This window comes from Humulus lupulus, chromosome 1 (assembly GCF_963169125.1).
Source record: "Humulus lupulus chromosome 1, drHumLupu1.1, whole genome shotgun sequence".
Taxonomy (NCBI): Eukaryota; Viridiplantae; Streptophyta; class Magnoliopsida; order Rosales; family Cannabaceae; genus Humulus; species Humulus lupulus.
Window position 1 is genome coordinate 251,487,594 of NC_084793.1, and position 16,071 is coordinate 251,503,664.

General features: G+C 35.9%; 1 protein-coding gene across 1 annotated transcript; it reads right to left on the minus strand.

Annotated features, from left to right (window-relative positions):
* Positions 1–9,709: 9,709 nt before the first annotated feature.
* LOC133832303 (uncharacterized) lies at positions 9,710–15,706 on the minus strand. The gene is made up of 7 exons (XM_062262668.1): positions 15,699–15,706; positions 15,528–15,609; positions 12,588–13,055; positions 10,810–12,455; positions 10,589–10,682; positions 10,408–10,504; positions 9,710–10,326 (listed from the first exon to the last, which is right to left on the minus strand). The coding sequence occupies exons 1-7, from the start codon at positions 15,704–15,706 to the stop codon at positions 9,710–9,712; spliced, it is 3,012 nt and encodes a 1,003-aa protein (XP_062118652.1).
* Between the last annotated feature and the right edge of the window lie 365 nt (positions 15,707–16,071).

A 16,071-nucleotide genomic window follows, 5' to 3' on the forward strand; every position in this document is an offset into this window, starting at 1 on the left:
AATCTTCTCTATCGCCTCACTGGCTTCCCTAACTGCTTCAGGACCTAAAATCTGCTTCTCCCCAACTTCATCCCAGTGCAAAGGAGATCTACATTTACGCCCATAAAGCATCTCATAGGGAGCCATCCCTATGGTAGATTGGTAACTGTTATTGTACGAGAACTCCATTAGGGGTAGATATCAGTTCCAAGACTCTGAAAAGTCCAAAGCACAGCACCTCAACATGTCTTCTAATATCTGTATAGTCCTCTCAGACTGACCATCGATCTGAGGATGAAAAGCGGTGCTAAACTTTAGTCTTGATCCCATAGCTCTCTGTAGCCCTTTCCAAAAGTTCGATGTGAAAACTGACCCTCGATCAGAAATTATCGACTTTGGCACCCCATGAAGTCTCACTATCTCACTAACATACAAGTCAACATATTGATCTGCCGAGTATGTGGTCTTAACTGGCAGAAAATGGGTAGACTTAGTGAGTCTATCTACTATCACCCACACTAAGTCGTGCTGCTTGGTGGTTCTAGGAAACCCTACCACAAAATCCATCGTGATATCCTCCCATTTCCATTCAGGAATGTAGAGCGGTTGAAGCAACCCTGCTGGCCTCTGGTGTTCCGCTTTGACTTGCTGGCATGCCAAACATCTAGCAACAAACTCATCAATGTCCCTCTTCATTCCATGCCATCAATATAATGCCGTAAGGCCTTGGTACATTTTTGTGGACCCTGGGTGCAAGGAATAAGACATTGTGTGCGCTTCTTTCATGATACTTTCCTTAATTTCAGCATTGTCAGGCACGCAAATCCTATCCTTGTATCTTAGCAATCCACCATTAGATGTTGTGAAATCGCTGCTGCCACCTTCCTGTACCAAAGCCTCTTGTTTCACCAAGGCTTCTTCCAATTTCTGTCCTTCTCAGAATTGTTCTAGTAGGGAGGATTGCAATGTGAGGTTTGCCAAACTTCCCATCACAATTTCGATGCCGGCATTTATGATCTCTTTCTGAAGAGGCATCTCTATTGTATGTAATGCTGAGACACTCCCATGTCCCCGCCTGCTCAAAGCATCAGCAACTACGTTGGCCTTGCCTGGGTGGTATAGAATCTCACAGTCGTAGTCCTTTACTAATTCCAACCACCTTCGTTGCCTCATGTTCAGTTCCTTTTGTGTGAAAAAGTATTTCAGACTTTTGTGGTCGGTGTATATCTCACACTTGTCTCCATACAAGTGATGTCTCCATATCTTTAGTGCGAACACTACTGCTGCCAATTCAAGGTCATGAGTGGGATACCGCTACTCATAATATTTGAGTTGCCTGGAAGCATAAGCTACCACCTTCCCTTCTTGCATCAACACGCATCCCAAGCCGTTCTTTGATGCATCACAGTACACCACAAATTTTTCGCCCTCAGTGGGAACACAAAGGATAGGTGTGGAAATCAACTTATCCTTCATGGTCTGAAAACTCTCTTCACATTTTTATGTCCATGCGAACTTCTGATGTTTCAAGGTTAAGTTGGTCAACAGGGTAGCGATCTTCGAGAAACCCTCGACAAACTTCCTATAATAACCCGCCAACCCTAAGAAACTCCGTACTTCTGAGGCATTCTTTGGCTGGGGCCAGTCTCTAATGGCCTCGATCTTCGATGGGTCTACTGCAATCCCATCCTTAGAGACTATGTGCCCTAAGAAGGTTACCTGTTCCAGCCAAAACTCGCATTTAGAGAACTTGGCGTACAACCGATGTTCCCGTAATCTGTTCACAGTCAATCTCAAATGCTCTTCGTGCTCCTCTTGGTCTTTGAGTAGATGAGGATATCATCAATGAACACTACTACGAACTTGTCCAAGAAGTCCTTAAATACCACATTCATCATATCCATAAAGGCTGCTGGGGCATTGGTGAGTCCAAAGGACATCACTAAGAATTCATAGTGCCCATAGTGAGTTCTGAAGGTCTTTTTTGGAATGTCTCCCTCTTTCACTTTCAACTGATGGTACCCAGATCGCAGATCAATCTTCGAGAACAATGAGGCCCCTTGTAGCTGATCAAAAAGTTCGTCTATCCTAGGCAAAGGATACTTATTCTTGATGGTGACCTTATTGAGCTCTCGATAATCAATGCACATTCTCATACTCACGTCCTTCTTCTTCACAAATAGGACTGGCGCTCCCCACGGTGAATTGCTAGGTCTTATGAACCCTTTGTCCAACAACTCCTGTAGTTGGTTCTTAAGTTCCTTTAACTCTATCGGCGCCATTCGATAAGGTGCTTTAGAAATCGGTGCGGTTTCAGGTGCAAGCTCGATTACAAACTCGATTTCTCTATCCGGGGGTAGTCCTGGTAATTCCTCGGGAAACACCTCCAGGAATTCACAAACAATATGTACATTTTCTGGCTTTAGTTCTAACTCCTTGGACTTATCCACTACACTGGCAAGGAACGCCGAACATCCATGTTGCATCGCTACTTCCAGTGCAGATATTATGGGTGTTCGAAAGCTCGCTACTTCGCCTTTAAAGGAAAAGACCTCTCCTTCCTTTGGCCTAAACTCCACGATCTTCTTTCGACAATTTATCGTAGCCCCATGTTTGGATAACCAATCCATGCCGAGTATGACATCATAATCTGGTATACTCAGTTCTATGAGATCTGCTGGGCACTCCCTTCCTTCTACTGTCATAGGTGTTGACGGTAACCACTTATTTGACAACATCATATCTCCCGATGGCAACAATATACTAAAGGCATGTTCAAACATCTTATAAGGCATATTCAGTCTATCAATCACATTCATGGAAACATAAGAATGAGTCGCTCCAGAATCAATTAAGACTCTACACATTGTACCAGAGATAGGGAGCTGACGTGTAACCACGGTGTTGCTATTGGCCGCTTCGTTCTGGGTTAGGGCGAAAACTCTTGCTGGCACCAGATTGTTATTGTTATTCTGTCCCACCTTCCATTGTGGGCAATTCTTTCTCAAGTGTCCTGCCTGGCCGCACTTGAAGCATTTGTTGGAACCGGCCTGACACTCTCTTGGGTGTCTCTTCGTTCATTTAGGGCAGGTAGGATACTCGACTCGGTTGCCTTGTTGGTTCCCACGGTTCCGGTCATTGAAGCGGTTATTGCGGTTGATATGGTTCTGAGAGTTATGGTTGTTGCTATTCGTGACTGGAGGTCTAGGTCTTTTATCAACCCCACTAATCTGCCCTTCGTTAGCCTTTCTCTTGTTGCTCTCATGGAAGTTCTTGTTGCGGTGGTTCTCTCTTCTAGCGGCACTATCCTTCCATATCTGTTCCTCCAAATATTCAGCCTCAAGAGCTCTATCCAGTACCTCTGCATAACTGACCACCTACACGCTGGTCATCCTAACGTCCCTCGCGATCATTGGTTTGAGTCCCCTTACAAACCTCTGGACTCGCAATGCATCAGTTGGCACCACTTCAGGGGCAAATTTGGCCAATCAATTGAACTTTTGTGCATAGTCAGTGACTGAAAGACTCCCTTGAACCAGAGTTACAAATTCATCAACCTTAGTTGCTAGCACAGCTGGACTGTAATACTTTTTAATGAATGCCTGGAAAAACTCCGCCCAAGTCATGGTATTTGGATCACGGGTCTGTTTAGTCACGTCCCACCAAATCCGTGCATCCATCTTAAGTAGATAAGCTACGCAGGAAACCCTTTGGCAATCATCTAACTCCATATAATCAAAAATAGCCTTGACCGACCTTAACCAATCTTCTGCCACCATTGGATCAGCTTTCCCTTCAAACGTCGGTGGGGCTTGTTTCCTGAAGCGTTCATATACTGGTTCGAACCCATAGGCTACTGGTAGTGGTGCGGGCGGTGGTACTGGCGGCTGAGGTTGCGCCACTGGTACTTGAGGTATCTGGTGCGTTTGGGATGTATGTGGTGCTTGTCTAGCTTGTGCTAGTTCCTCATCTCTTCATCTCAACTATTCTCTTAACCTTGCTACCTCTGCAGCCAGGTCCACAGTTGGCGCTGCTAGAGCTGCAGGTTGAACAGATGACACTTCAATGTCAGGGGTGGCCGTAGTTTCAGACCTTGTGGAGGCACCCTTTCCTATGCCTCTACCTCTTCCCCTTCCTCCTCTTCCCCTGGTTGACATGATGAAGTTCTAAGGCAATCACAGGAAAAATCATAAGGAAGGAACATTGCATATTGATGGATATTTGTAAATCATGCATTCACATCACATCACTTAAAATTTGCAATAAAATATCCATAGCATTCAAAACGTTTAAATTATTCCAAAATTAAACAATCCCAAAAAGTGTTTAATTAACCGAAACATATATCCTTTAAGGTCTTAGGAAATTATTATTATTCCATCTTATTTATTGGCACCCCCATGCGACGATTACGAAATGGACTCTAGTCCTCGACGGTGTACTCGTCCTCTGCATTGTAATAAAAGATGTTTTCAAGGATGTGGAAATAGTCAGGAGTGCTGGCCATAATCTCCATCCTCGCGGTCAGACGCGGTATAGCTTGTAGTACTTCCTCAACTGCCGATTCTCCTTCCACGTCATGCACTGTCTCTAAACGCTCCTCTATTTCGCCATCATCCGTCTTTACTAGCACCAACTCCAGACGACTAAGGTCGTATCTTACCAGAAAGTCGCGAATTGTAAACTCCATGGTGTTAACTCCATGTCATCTAGCACAACGTCATTCCATGATTGATGTAACTATCGAAGAGCCTCCGGGTACATCGACAAAGCTTCACTCATCACCCATAATTGTTCTATGGGCCAAAGCAAGGCTCCCCTCTTATTCATTATTCCATGGATACGATTGCAGACCTCCTTTGTCGTCTTTAAGACCGCCATGCGCCAATCATAAGGATCCTCGTCAAGCTCGACTTTTGGAATCGCGTGGATTTCCTTAAGCAATTGTTTCCTTGTCGTTCTCAACACAGGAGGCATTTTTACTACAGCAGTTAACTATAGAAAATTAAATAAAATAGAAGCAAGTAATAACACATATGTAAATACTTATGTGTTATTATGTGTTTTGCGTACTTTGTGTTCTTGATATCTTGTTGATAATGAGTTGTTTGATTTTCATGAAGGGTATTATGGTTTGATGTATAAAAGGGTTTTGATGTTGATTTTTTATGTATAATGATTAGTGGTAATTTATGAATGCAACATGGGGATTTCGGCCTAGGCATACCTAAGGATCATCTTATATTTTGTTTGATGTTTTATGATTTTCAATATATTAGATCCATGTTTTAGGACCTATGTAATTTGGGTAAAATGATAATTGGCAATCTTGATATTTGGATCCATGAAATTTTGATAGTATGCATGTGATATTGTGGAAGAATAAATTATAAGATGCATGAAAAATGATAGAAGCATGTTAGGTTTAATATAAAGGCATATGTGAATATGGTGTTTATGAATTAATTTATGTTATTGTGATTGTTAGTGTTTTGTTGGATTTCATGTGTAGATTCAATGGAATAGAAAAATGGTTTTTTTTTTAAGATTGCATGTGAATATGTGTTAGTAATACTCTTAGAATTATTCAATGATAAGAGCATGATGAGATTTTGGACATGTATGATTTTATGTGAAATTTTTTAGATAAAAGATGGATTTCATGAGAAATTAAGCTTGCTGATTTTTGTAAATAATTGGGTAAAAGTTTGATAAAAAAAAATAATTTGCATGCATAAGTAATGTCCTTGATGTTATGTTAATTTTATGAAATTAAAAAGGGTATTTTAAGTCACAATAAAATGATATTTTACTCAAATAAATACCTACAAATTTTTTATTGTATTTTTAGAAAAATATGAAGTTTTAAATTGAATATGGTGATTTTTAAAGATAAAAATGGTTTCTGGAATTTTTGTAAAAAAATGTGAAGTGTTTCAATAAAATGAATTTGATGAGTATTTGAAATAAAATTAATACCCTAAATTATGGTAATATTAAAAATGGTATTTTAATATGGTATGAATGCATATTTTGATATGTTATGATTTTTCTTTATTTTGATTGAGAAAATATTTAGAATCAATTTATTTGTGATTTTCAAAGAAATTAAATAGTGGCTGAAAGTTTGGTTTAAAAAGTTAAAAAAATGATTATTTAATTGTCTCATATGGGTTTATATTACATAAAACTAAGTCTTAAATCATTTAAATAAAATATATTTTTCCCACACTTAAAAATATATTTTTCTCACATCATTTATGTAACACAATTAACCAATATTAAAATTGATTTTCTAAAGAAACATAGTAATCATAGGCATTTTAATATAAATTCCAAGTTTTTTGTTAATTCTTTGTAATTTGAGAATAAAAAATGAAATTGTCACATATTTTATTTTTTTTAAGCTAAATAAAATTATTTTATAAAATAAAATAATGTTTTGAGAAATTTAATCAACCTAGAAATTTTAAGAAAAATAAAGCATATTATAACACTACAAGAAAATGAGGTCTTTACCTACAAATTGTAAGTGTAGGTAAAACTAGCCTAATGGTGGGTAATGTGGTTTACCTACCAATATTGAATTGGTAGAGATTGGTAGGTAAAGGTTAGTGGGGAAATAGTCTTTACCTACACTTATTAATACTGGTAGGTAAAAGAATCAGTGGACCCCACTAAGTTATAAATCAAATGATGAGTCAGCAGATGACGTGTTTGATGACGTGGCATCCTACGTGTCTGCTGACATGGTTTCCATAGTTTTATGTGTCTGATGACATGGCATCCTACGTGTCCGCTGACATGGTTTTCATAGTTTCATGTGTCTGGTGACGTGGCATCCTATGTGGCATACATCAATACCGCCACTTGGCATCTTGTGGTTGCTCCATGTGTTAAATAATAATTTGTCTACGTGTCATTTGGTAATTAGTACATTTGTCATCATTTGATATAGTCCACGTGGCATCATTTTATTAGTCCATGTGGCATCATTTTATTGGTCCATGTGGCACAATATTATTGGACCACGTGGGGTCATTTTATTAGCCCACATAACATGATTTTATTGGTCTGTTACACTATTTATATTTTGATCAATAATAATAAAATGTTTAATGCTAAAATTCTTTATCATGTTCAATACTAAAATGAGTCATAAAGTTATCCTTTTAAAGTTACCCCTACCAAAAAAACAAAAACTTCATAAAGTTCATTCCTTAGTACATTAATGTAAATAAACTAAGAATCATCTTGTGACTCCCGAATTGAAAAAGATGGCGACTCTCTTAAATTTGCATCTGAAGCTTGGTCTGTTGGAGATGGTGGAGGTGGTGCCATCAAATTGTTATGACGAAGTATATCCAAAACCACACTAAGTTGTTCGTTTGTAGCATTAAGGCGGGAAGTTGTATCATTAAGTCGTTCAACTAACTCTTCATAAGTTGGTTGATTACCCACAATATTTTCATGATGTGAAGTAGAAGTTGTGACACTAGGAGACCGCCCCCACCCTCGTAAGTATACTGAATCACGTCCAAGTACACGCTCCATAATCTCTTTATCAGACAATTCTTCTGGAGGATGTTGACCCCTTAACTCCATCATTTTATCCTAATAATATATTTAATTAATTATTAGTAAGAAATATAATAAATATAATAAATAAAAATTTAATTTACTTACATATAATGGTCTGAGCTCTATTCCAGTCCATCCTTTCTCAGCATCATAATGCTTTAGACGCCATGTCTCAATTTGACCGGTAGGAGAAGTTAACACCATTCCGCGTCGAATGTGATGTCGTGGTGTGGAGACTGAACCATTTTTCGACTCCCATTTCCTCTTTGATCGATTGGTAGTATTCTTTAATGCTCTTTCCTGAAGAAATAAATCCAAATAAAATTTATTAGAAAATTTTTTACACAACCTTTTCTTTTGAACAACACAATATCTATTTATTACAAACTTTATTAAACATTTTAACACTAAAATCTGTAAACCAATAACAAAACAAAATACTAGAAAGAGTAGATGTTTATGTAGGGCCAAATACTAGAAAGAGTAGATGATGCCAAAATAATAACATTAGCTTTCATTTTTTCATTCAAACATTTAACCAAACACCTTAACTACATCAACTACATAGTCAGAATAAACTTCATTCCCACAACCAAAATGAAATAAACACAACAACTGATTGGGTATCACAGTCAAAGAAAGACAGAAATTTCAACAAAGAGGTCATCTATAGCCAATACAATATTTCAAAATTAAGCAGTAGTTCGACATTTGTGGACAATCAAGGCAACATACAACAATATAAATTCAATAAAACAGAAAAAAATAGCAAAAAGCTAGATGTTAAGAACAATAGTAATATGTAAATAGTATGTCGGGTCTCTTGTTCCTATCATAATAGCAATATTATGCTAAAAAGTGTTACCTTAAATTCAGGATAACACCAACGATCACACAAAATCATCCAATCTTCTTGATGTTCTTCTTTTAAGTCTGGATGATGTTTGCTCTTGGTCATCTCAAGATCATTTTCTCCTCGAATTTCTTTGAAATATAAGTGCAGCTTGTACTTATGACCCTTCCAAGCTTTTCTCATTTGCTCATCAATGCATTTTTTAGTTGTCTCATCATTCAAGTTGATGTCAAAATGTTCCTATAACATAAAACAATATTAATTATAAATATTACAAATATAAATGTAATATTGTGAAATGACTTACCAGAAGATAGTGTCGCAATGGAGCTCTCACATCTTCAGGGACCATTCTCCACTCTTTATAATGAAATGTACCATGATTCTGAATAATGAATCCAATCTCATTATTAAATTTCTCAGCATTAGTAGAAATTGGTTGACGACACTCCGCATTAAAAGTCACTGACAACTTTCCAGTTGATGATGCCTTAGCTATAGTTATAGTTGTCAAGCCGCGAGTAACTCCACATGGCTTAAAGGAAGATGTTTGTCCTACAATACAATATAATCTTAATTAAAATAAATATAAATTTAAAGAAATGAACATGAAAGTCATTAAATTTACCAGGTGGAACTTGGGAAGATTGATTATCATCTTCAGTATCAAAATGGGTCGTCACATTGACTTGTTCACCCTGTACAGTAAGGTGTGTGGAGCCTTGAGGGTGTTATCTCTCTACATTAGATTGTGTGGTGGTTCTAGGTCGTTGACTTAGTACCATAGATCGAGTGGTGCGACAAACTTGTTGATTCTCTAAACTCGACCGAGTAGTGCGAATAACTTGTGTAGGTGGAGCATGAGGATCAATGACTGGTTCAACTTGTTGATTCTCTATACTCCACCCAGTAGTGCGAACAACTTGTGAAGGTGGAGCAGGATGATCAATGACTGGTTCAACTTGTTGACGTTGAGCAGTAGATCGAGTGGTGCGACGACCAGGTGCCATGACTAAAATTCTGTGAAATAAAACAAAGAAAATGATTAGTAAATAAATGTTTACAAATATTAAGAAAATAACCATGAATTAAGAATCTAGATGTGTATATATATTGATATGGATGTCTATATGTCTATATATCTTGTTTCATCTCAGTTTTTGCAAACCTTAGTTTCTGTACTTGTATTTCTGTTTGTGTATAGGGTGCTTGGCTAGTTGGCTAGTTGAGGAAGAACATTTGTAGACAAATTTCACGAGGCACTAACTGATCAATGACAAGATGACTAACTATGAATTAAGAATCTGCATCATCATCACATTTAGATTCTGTATAACTTTTGGTGTCATCACTTGAGAGAAATGTTTCATTATTAGAGAATATATTTCCTTCATCAAAATCTTCGTCTAAGTCACTATCCTTGTCAACATTTTGACTTTGGTTTAAAAATAAATCAACAACAAGTTGGTCTGAAAGAGTTATAGAAGGAAAATCTAATCGAACTAAAGACGAACTTTCAATGAAATCCTCAGTTGGTTGAAAAGGTGGCAATTGAAATGATTCTTCTTCTTGAAACACATCATTATTTACTGTCTCTTCCATAATTTCAGGAATGTCATAAATATATCGATGATTTACTTTTTGAACAATCCGCCAATTTGAACCACACTTCATATCAAGCAAATAGAAAACTTGTTGTGCTTGAGTTGCCAAGATAAATGGTTCATTAGAATACCAATCAGTAGATGTATTGATGGAAGTAAAATTATGATCCACAACAATTGATCTACCTTTTGGATTAGAGTTATACCACTTGCAACGAAATAAGAACACCTTTCGATCTAAAACGAATGACAACTGCAAAATCTCAATCAAGACACCATAATATAGGATATTAATATTGTCATGATCACCTTCAGTGCAAATTCAAGAACATTGTGTCTTAAGAGTATCGTCACGCTATTTACATCGAAATCGAACACCATTTACAATACAACTTTGGTAGGTGTTGTACTGTTCAAGTGGACCTTGAGATAAAGAGTACAAATCATCATTGGCAAGAGGTGATTTTTGAACTCGCATTTGAGACACCTATAGTATGAAAGAATTTGAATTATGATGAATGATATCACAACTTAAGAATTTAGTAAGAAACCATTAATGATAATCTCTTACTTTATTCTTAAACCAAGAAGGAAATTGTTCTTTGTGCTCTAAGGCAACTTCTGAATCTGAAAGACATTTTTCTTCCAAAAACTTTATATGATCACTACATTCAAATTCATTTCTATGAATAAGTAAATGATATTTTGTTGAGATAATTTAGAAGAAGAAAAGAAATTGTTACTTAGTCGATAAAATCTTGGATATCATCTACAAAATTGTTCAATATATACCATTGAACAACTTGTCTCCAATTTTGAAGCAATTTGATAGTAGATGCCCCTAATGGACGAACATTGGAGTTGAAAACATCTAACTTATGATTTGGAGAAGGTATATCCCAATTACGCTCGGGTCTTGTGAATCTTGTCTCTATGTTAGAAACATATCTTGACAAGAAAGTTACAGCTTCATCTACAACAAAAGCTTCTGCTATTGAATCATCAGGCCGAGACATGTTTCTCACATATTTCTTGTACAAACCCATATGGAGTTCTATCCCAAACATCCATCTCGAAGCAACTGGACCACCTAATAACACTTGATCGGGTAGGTGAACACAAAGATGAACCATTATGGTAAAAAATGATGGTGGAAATATCTTTTCCAACTTGCACAAAATTATTACAATTCCATCTCTCAATTCTTCTATGTCAGAAATTTGTAATGTTTTTGCACAAATTTTTTGAAAGAATTGGCAGAGTTCAATCAAAGTACCACGAATGTTGTCTGTCAAAAAAGGAAGTAATGCAGCTGGAAATATCTTATGAAGTAAAACATGACAATCATGAGTTTTCATTCCTCCTAGTTTGTCATTATCTGTTACACATCGACTAATATTCGAAGCATATCCATCTGGTAATCTAACACTTTGAATGAATTTACAAAAATCTTTGCATTCTTCTCTCATCAAAGTGTAACTAGCATAAGGTTTTTCAAGCTTGTTATTAGATGGGTCCTTCTTCAGCCAAAGCTCTTCACGAATATTAAGATTTTTTAAATCCTTACGAGCTTTTAAAGTGTCATTCGATTTACCTTCAATGTCTAAAAGTGTTCCAATAATGTTATCACATACATTTTTCTCTATATGAATCACATCAAGATTGTGACGCAACAAGAGCTTTGACCAGTATGGCAATTCAAACAAAACACTTCTTTTACACCAATTCAGCTTTTTCTCTCCACGCTTACGTTTTCTTGAAGAATTACTTGGTGCTTTACCAGGGGTATGAATAGGAATTTCATCCAATTGCTTTAAAATGTCATCACCAGTAAAAGTTCTAGGAGGGCCACGTAATTCAGTAGATCCATCATATTCTTTACTTTTTCTCCAAGAATGGTTTCTTTTCAAATAACATCGATGTCCCATGAAACATTGTTTGTCAGTTATTCTTCTAGATCTTGTATCTTCAAGACAAACAGGACATGCTAATTTACCAGCAGTGCTCCACCCAGACAAGTATGCATAAGCAGGAAAATCACTAATTGTCCACAAGACTGCAGCTCGAAGTTTAAACATGCATTGACCATACAAATCATATGCATTGACTCCATCCCATAACTCTTTAAGCTCTTCAATTAATGGCATCAAGAACACATCGTAATCTTTTCCAGGAGATTTAGGACCTGGAATTAACAAAGACATGAGATAGTTTGTTCCATTAGGAGAAGCCCAAGGTGGCATATTGTACGGAATTAATATCATTGGCCACAAACTATAGGTTGATGTCATATTAGAGAAAGGGTTAAACCCATCTGACGCCAACCCCATTCGTACACTCCTAGAATCAGCTGCAAAGTCAGGATAAACATTGTTGAAATGCTTCCAAGCATCCTCATCAGCAGGATGACGTAAAATCCCAGCTTCATTTTTTCGTACCTCTTTATGCCATCACATATCTTTAGAAGTGTGCTTCGAACTAAACATTCTCTTAAGTCGTGCCTTGATTGGGAACCATCTAAGTCGTTTATGTGGGATTTGATTTCGTACATAACGACTAGACTTGCATACAGGACATGACACTGCATTTGCATTCTCACCATAAAACAATGCACAATCGTATTGACAAACATCAATTTGCTCATAGCCTAAGCCCACTTCACAAAGAAGCTTCCTCGTCTGGTAATAATTCCCTGGGCACTGATTACCCTCAGGCAATATCTCTCTCAAACACTCCAAAAGACCGTTGAATGATTTATCTGTCCATTTGTTAAGCACTTTGAGATTCATCAACTTCACCGTCGCGCTTAAGACAGAGAAACCTTTAAAATTATTGTACAAAGGCTTATGAAGTGACTCAAAAAATGCATCATACTTGTCATCCACATTAAGTGGAGATTCATCATTGAAGTCACTAGTTGGACCAATGTCAAAATACTTACTACCAATAGCATCATGAAGACCTGCCGCCAAATCATCACTCTGATCCGAATCTTCAACATTATCCTCGGTATCGAATAATCCATCATCTTCTACTTCCTATACTTGCTCACCATGGTGATACCACCTTGTGTAAGTACTAAGAAATCCATGAGTGATCAAGTGCAACTTTATCACATGCATGTATTGTGATTTCTTATTCACGCATTGACAACAAGGGCATAGAACCATCCCATTAGAGTCCATGGAGTGTCTTGCAACACTAATGAATTCATTCATTCCAACAACATATTCTGCTGAAAGTTTATTTGGTATATTTATCCAATGACGATCCATGAACCAACAAAATGGTGTCCCTTGTTGTAGTTGGTAGAGCTGATGATGAACCCAAATTCTAGAAAGAAAACAGAGGAGAACAAGATCAAGAGAAAGAATAAGAAATGATGGTAAATATTAAAGATTTTTCTCTTTTGTAGATTATTATAAATGAAATAGGAAAATAAGAAAGAAGAGAGAGTGGGAGATTGATTTGGGGGAAGTGAAATGAAAATGGAGAGGCTAAAAAGGATGAGGAAAACAATGAAAATTGTTATGGTCAGCTACTTGGGGCAGCTAAGCTGAGAATCATGGAAGTTGCTCCTAGATAAGCACCTCTCATGGACGTTGCATTTTTTGGGGAGGTTCAATTTAGTAACATGGGATTTGATCTATCTGACAAGGATTCATGAATGCATCTTTATTATTAATTCTTTCTTTTTTTTAAAAAAAAACAATATTGAATTGAAAGAACTATTGTCATTATATAGAAACATATAAATATATGTATGTATATATATGTGGTGCACATATTTTTGTACATATTCAAATGTTACTACTACTGCCCAGGAGGAGGCTTTAAAGATTCTTTTCACCCCAGTAAACAAGGGGCTTTAATTTTTCTTCTTCCACATGGATTATTAATATTTCACAAAGCAAATAAACCATAACAGTTTGTCTCTGAACTCTAAACTAAGTACCAGTAGAAAAGGATAGTAAGCTTATTAATTAGTGTTAATTTACTGATTTTTGATTTTATTATTTTGTAGTCTCTTCCAAAGAAACTAGACTCTTCCAAAGAAACTAGACTTTTAATCAATCTTAGTACATAAACAATAGAGGGAAAGGCACTAACAACAACTCATAAACAAAGTACCAAAGACAAAATACAAAAGAAATAGCATAGACAAATTCAAATGCATAAACAACCAATCACAAACACTAAAAACAAAGCCCCAAAAAGTGCCTCAGGACAATGATTCATCATCAAACTTTCAGATTAGTAAGGATTTGATATCACTATAAATCATAAAAATGTTACCTCCAAGCTTCCAAGCCTAAATTCCAAAAGTGTTAAAGTCGCCAAGCCTAATTCAAAAATCACAGAGCCACCCAGACCAATCCCAAAACCTCAAAGCACTACAAGAAATTCATATTACAATTAAATTCTGATTGAAAAAGATGATCAACAATAAAAACAACAAGAATTCAATCATGCTCATATTTACACATTCAAAATCAATCAAAACGAAAATAAAATCAGATCTGAAAGTTATACAAAGTTTTTTGAAAACATACCTTGCAAACAAATATAAAGAATCAAATCAAATTAGAAAATGCAAAAATAAAAAGACAAATCATATATACCAAAAATTACCTCAAAAGAATTCAGATTACAAACAAATGATAAACTATTAAGTAGAGTATCATAAAAATATACATCAATCTCTCCCTTTCAAAAATCTCAAAGCAAACCAAGAATTCAATCATGCTCATATTTACACATTCAAAATCAATCAAAACTAAAAAAAAATCAGATCTGAAACTTATACAAAAAATTTAGAAAACATAACTTGCAAACAAATATAAAGAATAAAATCAAATAAAAAAATGCAAAAATAAAAAGACAAATCATATATAACCAAAAATTACCTCAAAAGAATTCAAATTACAAACAAATGATAAACTATTAAGTAGAGTATCATAAAAATATACTTCAATCTCACCCTTTCAAAAATCTCAAAGCAAACCAAGAATTCAATCATGCTCATATTTACACATTCAAAATCAATCAAAACTAAAATAAAATCAGATCTGAAACTTATACAAAAAATTTAGAAAACATAACTTGGAAACGAATATAAAGAATCAAATCAAATAAAAAAATGCAAAAATAAAAAGACAAATCATATATAACCAAAAATTACCTCAAAAGAATTCAGATTACAAACAAATGATAAACTATTAAGTAGAGTATCATAAAAATATACATCAATCTCACCCTTTCAAAAATCTTAAAGCAAACCAAGCCTAGTCCGAAATTCACAAAGTATTAAAAGAAAAACAATACACATTCAACGATAATCATTGAAAATAACACATCTAGTTTTTTTAGAAAGGTACCACATAATCATCACAAATCAAAGCAATTATTCATCACAAATAAAACAAACAAAGACTTCAGAACAATTATTCATTACAAATCATTCAGATAAGTGAGAAATAAATCAATGATAATCATACATACATATATACCTTAAGCCACCAAGCCAATAACTCAGTCCTCCGAAAGCCACCAAGTTCAGTATTCAACAATTTGAAAGCTACCAAGACCAATCTGAAAGTCCCAAACAAAGCATACCTAACAAATAAATAAACTGTGAGATTAATAACAACATTCACACATAAGCTTTGGGAGAACATTACATAGCCATTACCTCTAAATATATTAAAATAAATGGGAGAGATTCTATTTACAGCCAAAGGTCGAAGGAACGAGACCACAACAACGAACCATAATGCGTTCAACGAAGGTCAAGGAGATGAGGCGGCAGCTTGGAGCTGAGATGAACGAGGCGACGTCTCACCAAGGTGAATGAGGCGCTGAATCACATCTCACAACTAAGATAAGCAAACCCATATTCAACAGGCAGAGGAGGCGAAGGGCCACAAACAAAATCAACCCATCATTACCAAATAATTAATCTGGGTACGTAAAGAAGAAAGCGGCTTTATTTTTGTTTTTTTCGTTGTGTACTTTACTCAAGCACATGGCAGACTAAGACCATTTATTTTTTTG

Excerpts from the sequence above, each read along its gene's own strand:
- LOC133832303 (XM_062262668.1), bottom strand. Across the intron at positions 10,683-10,809 it reads TGGAGACAAGTTGTTCAATG|TGATCATATAAAGTTTTTGG; the intron begins GTATATATTGAA and ends ATTTGAATGTAG. Across the intron at positions 10,327-10,407 it reads GTACAACACCTACCAAAGTT|GTGATCATGACAATATTAAT; the intron begins GTATTGTAAATG and ends TTTGCACTGAAG.